The sequence below is a fragment of the Oncorhynchus tshawytscha genome, unplaced genomic scaffold (genome assembly GCF_018296145.1).
Source record: "Oncorhynchus tshawytscha isolate Ot180627B unplaced genomic scaffold, Otsh_v2.0 Un_scaffold_1072_pilon_pilon, whole genome shotgun sequence".
In the NCBI taxonomy this organism is placed as follows: domain Eukaryota; kingdom Metazoa; phylum Chordata; class Actinopteri; order Salmoniformes; family Salmonidae; genus Oncorhynchus; species Oncorhynchus tshawytscha.
Genome location: NW_024609709.1, coordinates 208,787 through 220,830, shown reverse-complemented (window position 1 = coordinate 220,830; position 12,044 = coordinate 208,787). Strand labels below are relative to the sequence as shown.

Here is a 12,044-nt window from a genome sequence, read left to right as displayed (position 1 = left end):
AGATGACCTCAGTAGAGATGGATACAGATGACCTCAGTAGAGATGGATACAGATGATCTAAGTAGAGATGGATAAAGATTACCTCAGTAGAGATGGATACAGATGACAGTAGAGATGGATACAGATGACCTCAGTAGAGATGGATACAGATGACAGTAGAGATGGATACAGATGACCACAGTAGAGATGGATACAGATGACATCAGTAGAGATGGATACAGATGACCTCAGTAGAGATGGATACAGATGAGCTCAGTAGAGATGGATACAGATGATCTAAGTAGAGATGGATACAGATGAGCTCAGTATAGATGGATACAGATGACCTCAGTAGAGATGGATACAGATGACCTCAGTAGAGATGGTTACAGATGACCTCAGTAGAGATGGATACAGATGACCTCAGTAGAGATGGATACAGATGACCTCAGTAGAGATGGATACAGATGACCTCAGTAGAGATGGATACAGATGACCTCAGTAGAGATGGATACAGATGACAATAGAGATGGATATAGATGACCTCAGCAGAGATGGATACAGATGACCTCAGTAGAGATGGATACAGATGATCTAAGTAGAGATGGATACAGATGACCTCAGTAGAGATGGATACAGGTGACAGTAGAGCTGGATACAGATGACCTCAGTAGAGATGGATACAGGTGACAGTAGAGCTGGATACAGATGATCTCAGTAGAGATGGATACAGATGACCTCAGTAGAGATGGTTACAGATGACCTCAGTAGAGATGGATACAGATGATCTAAGTAGAGATGGATACAGATGACCTCAGTAGAGATGGATACAGATGATCTAAGTAGAGATGGATAAAGATTACCTCAGTAGAGATGGATACAGATGACAGTAGAGATGGATACAGATGACCTCAGTAGAGATGGATACAGATGACCACAGTAGAGATGGATACAGATGACCACAGTAGAGATGGATACAGATGACATCAGTAGAGATGGATACAGATGACCTCAGTAGAGATGGATACAGATGAGCTCAGTAGAGATGGATACAGATGATCTAAGTAGAGATGGATACAGATGAGCTCAGTAGAGATGGATACAGATGAACTCAGTAGAGATGGATACAGATGACCTCAGTAGAGATGGATACAGATGACAGTAGAGATGGATACAGATGACCTCAGTAGATATGGATACAGATGAGCTCAGTAGAGATGGATACAGATGAGCTCAGTAGAGATGGATACAGATGACCTCAGTAGAGATGGATACAGATGAGCTCAGTAGAGATGGATACAGATGATCTAAGTAGAAATGGATACAGATTACCTCAGTAGAGATGGATACAGATGACCTCAGTAGAGATGGATACAGATGACAGTAGAGATGGATACAGATGACAGTAGAGATGGATACAGATGAGCTCAGTAGAGATGGATACAGATGATCTAAGTAGAGATGGATACAGATGACCTCAGTAGAGATGGATACAGATGACCTCAGTAGAGATGGATACAGATGATCTCAGTAGAGATGGATACAGATGATCTAAGTAGAGATGGATACAGATGAGCTCAGTAGAGATGGGTACAGATGACCTCAGTAGAGATGGATACAGATGACCTCAGTAGAGATGGTTACAGATGACCTCAGTAGAGATGGATACAGATGATCTAAGTAGAGATGGATACAGATGACCTCAGTAGAGATGGATACAGATTACCTCAGTAGAGATGGATACAGATGACCTCAGTAGAGATGGATACAGATGATCTAAGTAGAGATGGATACAGATGACCTCAGTAGAGATGGATACAGATGACCTCAGTAGAGATGGATACAGATGACCTCAGTAGAGATGGATACAGATGATCTCAGTAGAGATGGTTACAGATGACCTCAGTAGAGATGGATACAGATATTCTAAGTAGAGATGGATACAGATGACCTCAGTAGAGATGGATACAGATGACAATAGAGATGGATATAGATGACCTCAGTAGAGATGGATACAGATGACCTCAGTAGAGATGGATACAGATGATCTAAGTAGAGATGGATACAGATGACCTCAGTAGAGATGGATACAGGTGACAGTAGAGCTGGATACAGATGATCTCAGTAGAGATGGATACAGATGACCTCAGTAGAGATGGTTACAGATGACCTCAGTAGAGATGGATACAGATGATCTAAGTAGAGATGGATACAGATGACCTCAGTAGAGATTGATACAGATGACCTCAGTAGAGATTGATACAGATGACCTCAGTAGAGATGGATACAGATGACAGTAGAGATGGATACAGATGACCTCAGTAGAGATGGATACAGATGAGCTCAGTAGAGATGGATGCAGATGAACTCAGTAGAGATGGATACAGATGGCCTCAGTAGAGATGGATACAGATGACAGTAGATATGGATACAGATGACCTCAGTAGATATGGATACAGATGAGCTCAGTAGATATGGATACAGATGAGCTCAGTAGAGATGGATACAGATGAGCTCAGTAGAGATGGATACAGATGAGCTCAGTAGAGATGGATACAGATGAGCTCAGTAGAGATGGATACAGATGATCTAAGTAGAAATGGATACAGATGACCTCAGTAGAGATGGATACAGATGACCTCAGTAGAGATGGATACAGATGACAGTAGAGATGGATACAGATGACAGTAGAGATTGATACAGATGAGCTCAGTAGAGATGGATACAGATGATCTAAGGAGAGATGGATACAGATGACCTCAGTAGAGATGGATACAGATGACCTCAGTAGAGATGGATACAGATGACCTCAGTAGAGATGGATACAGATGATCTAAGTAGAGATCGATACAGATGATCTCAGTAGAGATGGATACAGATGACCTCAGTAGAGATGGATACAGATGATCTAAGTAGAGATGGATACAGATGAGCTCAGTAGAGATGGATACAGATGAGCTCAGTAGAGATGGATACAGATGATATAAGTAGAAAATAGGTTGCAAAAGGTTTATTCAGCCGTCCCTATAGGATAAACCTTTCTGGTTCCAGGTAGAACTATTTTGTCGTCCATGTAGAACCGTCTGTGGAAAGGGTTCTTCTACATGGAACTCAAAAGGGTTCTTCCTGAACCCAAAAGGGTTATTCAAAAGGTTTTCCTATGGGGACAGCCAAATAACAATTTTACTGTAGATTCTAGATTGTTCTTTTTTCTAAGAGTGGACATGTGTACAGAAAGGACTGATCTAAGTAAAGATGTATACATACACTGACATAAGGACTTAAAGCTTCTGAAACTGTTTTCATTATCGTATCAACAGTCCCATTTTAATGATATACGCGATGTGCATGGCACCAGGCCGGTTTTCATAAGCACAGAGTGTTCGTCCCAAATAAACACCCTTTTTCCTAGTGCACTCAATTTTTGACCAGAGTCTTATGGCCAAGCACTGACCAAAACTAGTACACTGTAAAGGAGGGAGGGAGAGAGAGGGAGGGAGAGAGAGGGAGGGAGAGAGGGATGGAGGGAGAGAGGGATAGAGAGAGAGAGAAATGTCTGAGAGTACAGATATTAATAAATGTATTAACTACACAGAGAGGGTGAATCCATCAGGCTCCTCACAGAGAGGTTGAACCACTGCCCAGAGGATGACTTGTGTGTTTCTCATCCCTCTCTTGTCTTCTCTCTCTCTCCCTTTATCTCTTAATCTCTATCTCTTGTTTTTCTCTTATCTTCTACAGAGATACTTCTACTTGGACAAGGGCATCCTGAAGTATGCCAAGTGTGGTGCTGACGTGAGTACAAAGATCTGCTGCCCCTCTGTCCCCATTCTGTCTGCTAGGACACTCATCAATCACACACAGCTATCACAGAAAGCACATTAGACTGACTTTCTCTCCTACAGCGTCTGAAATACATGTTTTTTGGGGGACCAATTGTTTATTGATTTTTAAAAAGGAACATTAAAAAACAATGTAAACACATTTTTTAAAAAGGCTGGAGGCAACCAGAAATGTTATAGTACAAACTAAAGAAAACCAGAGTATGTGAGAGGATGTTACGGTAAGATCTCAGGTTCTGAGATACTGCTGGGACTGGGTTGTCAGGTTCTGAGATACTGCTGGGACTGGGTTGTCAGGTTCTGATATACTGCTGGGACTGGGTTGTCAGGTTCTGATATACTGCTGGGACTGGGTTGTCAGGTTCTGAGATACTGCTGGGACTGGGTTGTCAGGTTCTGATATACTGCTGGGACTGGGTTGTCAGGTTCTGATATACTGCTGGGACTGGGTTGTCAGGTTCTGAGATACTGCTGGGACTGGGTTGTCAGGTTCTGAGATACTGCTGGGACTGGGTTGTCAGGTTCTGATATACTGCTGGGACTGGGTTGTCAGGTTCTGATATACTGCTGGGACTGGGTTGTCAGGTTCTGATATACTGCTGGGACTGGGTTGTCAGGTTCTGATATACTGCTGGGACTGGGTTGTCAGGTTCTGATATACTGCTGGGACTGGGTTGTCAGGTTCTGAGATACTGCTGGGACTGGGTTGTCAGGTTCTGATATACTGCTGGGACTGGGTTGTCAGGTTCTGAGATACTGCTGGGACTGGGTTGTCAGGTTCTGAGATACTGCTGGGACTGGGTTGTCAGGTTCTGATATACTGCTGGGACTGGGTTGTCAGGTTCTGAGATACTGCTGGGACTGGGTTGTCAGGTTCTGATATACTGCTGGGACTGGGTTGTCAGGTTCTGATATACTGCTGGGACTGGGTTGTCAGGTTCTGAGATACTGCTGGGACTGGGTTGTCAGGTTCTGATATACTGCTGGGACTGGGTTGTCAGGTTCTGATATACTGCTGGGACTGGGTTGTCAGGTTCTGAGATACTGCTGGGACTGGGTTGTCAGGTTCTGATATACTGCTGGGACTGGGTTGTCAGGTTCTGAGATACTCTTGGACTGGGTTGTCAGGTTCTGATATACTGCTGGGACTGGGTTGTCAGGTTCTGAGATACTGCTGGGACTGGGTTGTCAGGTTCTGAGATACTGCTGGGACTGGGTTGTCAGGTTCTGATATACTGCTGGGACTGGGTTGTCAGGTTCTGGTTATTAATGTTTCTGTCTTTCAGATTGAGAAGTTACACGGCTGTATTGTCATGGTTATTAATGTTCCTGTCTTTCAGATTGAGAAGTTACACGGCTGTGTTGTCATGGTTATTAATGTTCCTGTCTTTCAGATTGAGAAGTTACACGGCTGTGTTGTCATGGTTATTAATGTTCCTGTCTTTCAGATTGAGAAGTTACACGGCTGTGTTGTCATGGTTATTAATGTTCCTGTCTTTCAGATTGAGAAGTTACACGGCTGTGTTGTCATGGTTATTAATGTTCCTGTCTTTCAGATTGAGAAGTTACACGGCTGTGTTGTCATGGTTATTAATGTTCCTGTCTTTCAGATTGAGAAATTACACTTTCAGATTGCTGTGTTGTCATGGTTATTAATGTTTCTGTCTTTCAGATTGAGAAGTTACACGGCTGTGTTGTCATGGTTATTAATGTTTCTGTCTTTCAGATTGAGAAGTTACACGGCTGTGTTGTCATGGTTATTAATGTTCCTGTCTTTCAGATTGAGAAGGGAGAAGTTACACGGCTGTGTTGTCATGGTTATTAATGTTCCTGTCTTTCAGATTGAGAAGTTACACGGCTGTGTTGTCATGGTTATTAATGTTTCTGTCTTTCAGATTGAGAAGTTACACGGCTGTGTTGTCATGGTTATTAATGTTCCTGTCTTTCAGATTGAGAAGTTACACGGCTGTGTTGTCATGGTTATTAATGTTTCTGTCTTTCAGATTGAGAAGTTACACGGCTGTGTTGTCATGGTTATTAATGTTCCTGTCTTTCAGATTGAGAAGGGGAAGTTACACGGCTGTATTGACGTGGGTCTCTCTGTTATGGCCATTAAGAAGTCAGCCCAGTGCATTGATCTGGATGCAGAGGAAAACATCTATCACCTGAAGGTATATGACTGACTGATGGAGTCATGAACTGCAGGCAGCAGCCCCCTGCATCTCCCAGGTTGGGGGGTGGGGTTCAGAGGACAGAGGACTAACAACACAGGTTATTCAGAATAGTCTAGTTTCCACTCCAGGGCCCATATGTCTCAAGCTTCTCAGAGTGCTGATCTGGGATCAGTTTTGCTTTCCAATCATAGTGAATAAAATGACATGGACAAGATCAGGACTCCTACTCTGAGAATACTGACCCAGGAACAGTTTATTCTTCTAGAAGACCCTTGACTAACCTAAACTAACAATAGAGCAGGAAAGATGTCTGTACTACTACAGTACTTTACCTTAGTGGGTTTTTCATCCCCTTGAGAATCCTTGTCTGACTGCAGCCCACCCCCTCTCTCTCTCTCCCTCCCTCTCTCTATTCTCTCCCTCCTCTCTCTATTGCTCTCTCTCCCTCCTCTCTCTCTCTCCCTCTCTCTCTATTCTCTCCCTCCTCTCTCTCTCTCTCCCTCCTCTCTCTCTCTCTCCCTCCTCTCTCTCTCCTCTCTCCCTCCTCTCTCTCTCTCTCTCTTTCTCTCTCCCTCCTCTCTCTCTCTCCCTCCTCTCTCTCTCTCTCTCTCTCTCTCTCTCTCTTCTCTCTCCCTCCTCTCTCTCTCTCTCCCTCCTCTCTCTCTCTCTCTCTCTCTCTCTCTCTCTCTCTCTCTCTCTCTCTCTCTCTCTCTCTCTCTCTCTCCCTCCTCTCTCTCTCTCTCTCTCTCTCTCTCTCTCTCTCTCTCTCTCTCTCTCAATTCAATTCAATTCAAGGGCTTTATTGGCATGGGAAACATGTGTTAACATTGCCAAAGCAAGTGAGGTAGATAAAGTGAATATACAAAGTGAAATAAACAATAAAAATGAACAGTAAACATTACACATACAGAAGTTTCAAAACAGTAAAGACATTACAAATGTCATATTATATATATATATACAGTGTTTTAACAATGTACAAATGGTTAAAGGACACAATATAAAATAAATAAGCATAAATATGGGTTGTATTTACAATGGTGTGTGTTCTTCACTGGTTGCCCTTTTCTCGTGGCAACAGGTCACAAATCTTGCTGCTGTGATGGCACACTGTGGAATTTCACCCAGTAGATATGGGAGTTTATCAAAATTGGATTTGTTTTGGAATTCTTTGTGGGTCTGTGTAATCTGAGGGAAATATGTCTCTCTAATATGGTCATACATTGGGCAGGAGGTTAGGAAGTGCAGCTCAGTTTCCACCTCATTTTATGGGCAGTGAGCACATAGCCTGTCTTCTCTTGAGAGCCATGTCTGCCTACGGCGGCCTTTCTCAATAGCAAGGCTATGCTCACTGAGTCTGTACATAGTCAAAGCTTTCCTTAATTTTGGGTCAGTCACAGTGGTCAAGTATTCTGCCGCTGTGTACTCTCTGTGTAGGGCCAAATAGCATTCTAGTTTGCTCTGTTTTTTTGTTAATTCTTTCCAATGTGTCAAGTAATTATCTTTTTGTTTTCTCGTGATTTGGTTCTAATGGGTCTCTCTCTCCTCTCTCTCTCTCTCTTCTCCTCTCCCACCTTCTCTCTCCTGCCATAGATCAAGTCACAGGAGCTGTTTGATGAATGGGTGTCTAAGCTACGCCACCATCGGCTGTACCGTCAGAATGAGATTGCTATGTACCCCCAGGAGAAGGCTTACTACTACCCCCACTTCCCCCCTCCCGGGTCCCCCGTGTGGCTGATAGAACGGTACTACACCACACACACACACACACACACACACACACACACACACACACACACACACACACACACACACACACACACACACACACACACACACACACACACACACACACACACACACACACACACACACACACACACTGTGCTCTATGTAGTTGAATGGGCCTGTGATATGAAAGATGTCAGTAGTTAACAGACTATTTTAAGACCAAAGAGATGGTGTTTAATATGAAAAAGCCTGTTACAGTTGTATCTCTCATTCTGTTATTCTCTGCAGAGTGCTGTTGCAGATATACACATGGCAGACAGTCATGCCAGCTGTGTGTATTCATAGAAAAAAGCACAGATGTTGTTTATAGTGTGTGTGTGTTGATGGGGGTTGACTTGCCTGTGTGTGTGTGTGTTTGTGTGTGTGTAGAGGCATGTGTCTCTAGCCAGGCAGGCATCGGTCCATGCTGCAGGTAGCTTCCCTGTGACCTGTACCAGCCAATCCAAGGTGGCCGCCTGGCTGCAGTCCTCAGACGACATGAACAAGTGCTCTAAAGGTACACACACGCACACACAGTCTTGTATAACTAACCTTGTGGGGACACACAATTCAAAATCCCATTCAAAATCCCCTTTCCCTAACCTTCAACCTAACCTTAACCCTGAACCTAATTCTTACCATAACACTAATTCTAACTTTAACCCTAAACCCCCTAGAAATAGCATTTGACCTCGTTGGGACCAACAAAATGTTGGTCCCAACATTGGTAAAGTCTTTGTTTACTATTGTAAACATTCACTTTACTATTGTTGTGGAGATTTCTGGTCCAGTCCAGTTAAATACCACCACACACACACTTACTCCCTCTCATGTTAATTCTCCCTCTCTCTCTCTCTCTCTCTCTCTCTCTCTCTCTCTCTCTCTCTCTCTCCATCTCTCCAGACATGTCAGTGTGTGAGTCCTACCTGTTGGAGCTGAACCATCTGCTACAGAGTATGGAGGTCATCCACCGCACCTACTCAGCTCCAGCCATCAACGCACTACTGCAGGTCTACTGTGTGTGTGTGTGTGTCTGTGTCTGTGTGTCAAAGGGGCTGTGGGTGTGTGTGTGTGTGTCTCATGGGGGCTGTGTGTGTGTGTGTGTGTGTGTCACGGGGGCTGTGGGTGTGTGTGTGTGTCATGGGGTCTGTGTGTGTGTGTGTGTGTGTGTGTGTGTGTGTGTGTGTGTGTGTGTGTGTGTGTGTGTGTGTGTGTGTGTGTGCGTCATGGGGGCTGTTGGTGTGTGTGCTACACCTCTGCTTAGAACTAGACGTTCAGTATAACTGGAAAAAATCTAAGATGTGTCAAATGAATTATGTCCAGGGTTCCTGCTGTTTATTTGGTTTGCTAACTTGCTAGCTAAGTGGCTAGATGTCCAGATCAAGCTTCCTGGTTACAGCAGAGACATTCAATCCCCTCCTGGATCAAGTTCCCTGTTGACTAAATCGTTTTTTACATTGAGCCCCTTGTGGACAATTCCAGTAATACCGTAAACCCTGGTACAGTACAGAAATGGTATAACGGTCTGAAAATGTGGATACCGCCCAACCCTAGACCAGGCTTTAGTCATCACTATCCATCTGGCCTGACAGACCATATGCTGTATGCCTGTAAGCTCAGTGGCCAGTTTATTAGGTACACCCATCTACTACCCGGTCGGACCCCTTGTAGCCATGAAGGGGTGCACTGGGTCAGCAACAATGTTCAGAGACGCTGTGGCTTTCAAACGTTGATCATTTGGTATCGAGGGACCTAACGTGTGCCAGGAAAACATTCCCCACACCATTACACCACCGCCAGCAGCCTGTACCTTGGACGTCAGGCAGGATGGAGCCATGGACTCATGCTGCCAGGCGTTATTGTTTCTGCTCCTGTATCATGTCTGTGCGTTGTTCATGTTTCTTATTTTGTTTTATGTTGTGTTTATTTATTAAAACACTCACTTCCTGAACTTGCTTCCCGACTCTCAGCGCACATCCTTACAAATCTAGTCTGTAGACTAATGATGTAGGGTGATGACAGTAGCAATCTAGTCTGTAGACTAATGATGTAGGGTGATGACAGTAGCAAATCTAGTCTGTAGACTGATGATGTAGGGTGATGACGGTAATAATCTAGTCTGCAGACTGATAACGCTAGTAATCTAGTCTGTGGACTGATGATGTAGGGTGATGACGGTAATAATCTAGTCTGTAGACTGATAACGCTAGTAATCTAGTCTGTGGACTGATGATGTAAAATGATTACAGTCGTAATCTAGTCTGCAGACTGATAACGCTAGTAATCTAGTCTGTAGACTGATGATGTAGGGTGATGACAGTAGTAATCTAGTCTGTGGACTGATGATGTAGGGTGATGATGGTAGTAATCTAGTCTGTAGACTGATGATGTAGGGTGATGACGGTAATAATCTAGTCTGTAGACTGATGATGTAGGGTGATGATGGTAGTAATCTAGTCTGTAGACTGATGATGTAGGGTGATGACGGTAATAATCTAGTCTGTAGACTGATGATGTAGGGTGATAACAGTAGTAATCTAGTCTGTGGACTGATGATATAGGGTGATAACAGTAGTAATCTAGTCTGTGGACTGATGGTGTAGGGTGATGACAGTAGTAATCTAATCTGTAGACTGATGATGGTACTAATTTAGTCTGTAGACTGATGGTGTAGGCTGATGACATTAGTAATCTAGTCTGTAGACTGATGATGTAGGGTGATGACAGTAGTAATCTAGTCTGTAGACTGATGATGGTACTAATGTAGTCTGTAGACTGATGGTGTAGGCTGATGACATTAGTAATCTAGTCTGTAGACTGATGATGTAGGGTGACGGCAGTATTAATCTAGTCTGTAGACTGATGATGTAGGGTGATGACAGTAGTAATCTAGTCTGTGGACTGATGATGTAGGGTGATGACAGTAGTAATCTAGTCTGTGGACTGATGATGTAGGCTGATGACAGTAGTAATCTAGTCTGTAGACTGATGATGTAGGGTGATGACAGTAGTAATCTAGTCTGTGGACTGATGATGTAGGGTGATGACAGTAGTAATCTAGTCTGTGGACTGATGATGTAGGGTGATGACAGTAGTAATCTAGTCTGTAGACTGATGATGTAGGGTGACGACAGTAGTAATCTAGTCTGTAGACTGATGGTGTAGGCTGATGACATTAGTAATCTAGTCTGTAGACTGATGATGTAGGGTGACGGCAGTAGTAATCTAGTCTGTATACTGATGATGTAGGGTGATGACAGTAGTAATCTAGTCTGTAGACTGATGATGTAGGGTGACGACAGTAGCAATCTAGTCTGTAGACTGATGATGTAGGGTGATGACAGTAGTAATCTAGTCTGTGGACTGATGATGTAGGGTGATGACAGTAGTAATCTAGTCTGTAGACTGATGATGTAGGGTGATGACAGTAGTAATCTAGTCTGTAGACTGATGATGTAGGGTGATGACAGTAGTAATCTAGTCTGTAGACTGATGATGTAGGGTGATGACAGTAGCAATCTAGTCTGTAGACTGATGATGTAGGCTGATGACAGTAGTAATCTAGTCTGTAGACTGATGATGTAGGGTGATGACAGTAGTAATCTAGTCTGTGGACTGATGGTGTAGGGTGATGACAGTAGTAATCTAGTCTGTGGACTGATGATGTAGGGTGATGACAGTAGTAATCTAGTCTGTAGACTGATGATGTAGGGTGACGACAGTAGCAATCTAGTCTGTAGACTGATGGTGTAGGGTGATGACAGTAGTAATCTAGTCTGTAGACTGATGATGTAGGGTGATGACAGTAGTAATCTAGTCTGTAGACTGATGATGTAGGGTGATGACAGTAGCAATCTAGTCTGTAGACTGATGATGTAGGGTGATGACAGTAGTAATCTAGTCTGTGGACTGATGATGTAGGGTGATGACAGTAGTAATCTAGTCTGTGGACTGATGATGTAGGGTGATGACAGTAGTAATCTAGTCTGTAGACTGATGATGTAGGGTGACGACATTAGTAATCTAGTCTGTAGACTGATGATGTAGGGTGACGGCAGTATTAATCTAGTCTGTAGACTGATGATATAGGGTGATGACAGTAGTAATCTAGTCTGTAGACTGATGATGTAGGCTGATGACAGTAGTAATCTAGTCTGTAGACTGATGATGTAGGGTGATGACAGTAGTAATCTAGTCTGTAGACTGATGGTGTAGGGTGATGACAGTAGTAATCTAGTCTGTAGACTGATGGTGTAGGGTGATGACAGTAGTAATCTAG

General features: G+C 43.5%; 1 protein-coding gene across 1 annotated transcript in view; it reads left to right on the top strand.

The window, feature by feature from the left end:
* Positions 1 to 12,044, top strand: part of LOC112241973 (oxysterol-binding protein-related protein 3-like) — a 128,106-nt gene that overhangs the window by 76,020 nt on the left and 40,042 nt on the right. Inside the window, 6 exon segments of the mRNA XM_042317155.1 lie at positions 3,721 to 3,774; positions 5,879 to 5,992; positions 7,589 to 7,729; positions 7,732 to 7,740; positions 8,156 to 8,282; positions 8,669 to 8,775. Of these exon segments, the coding sequence (XP_042173089.1) occupies positions 3,721 to 3,774; positions 5,879 to 5,992; positions 7,589 to 7,729; positions 7,732 to 7,740; positions 8,156 to 8,282; positions 8,669 to 8,775 (552 nt within the window).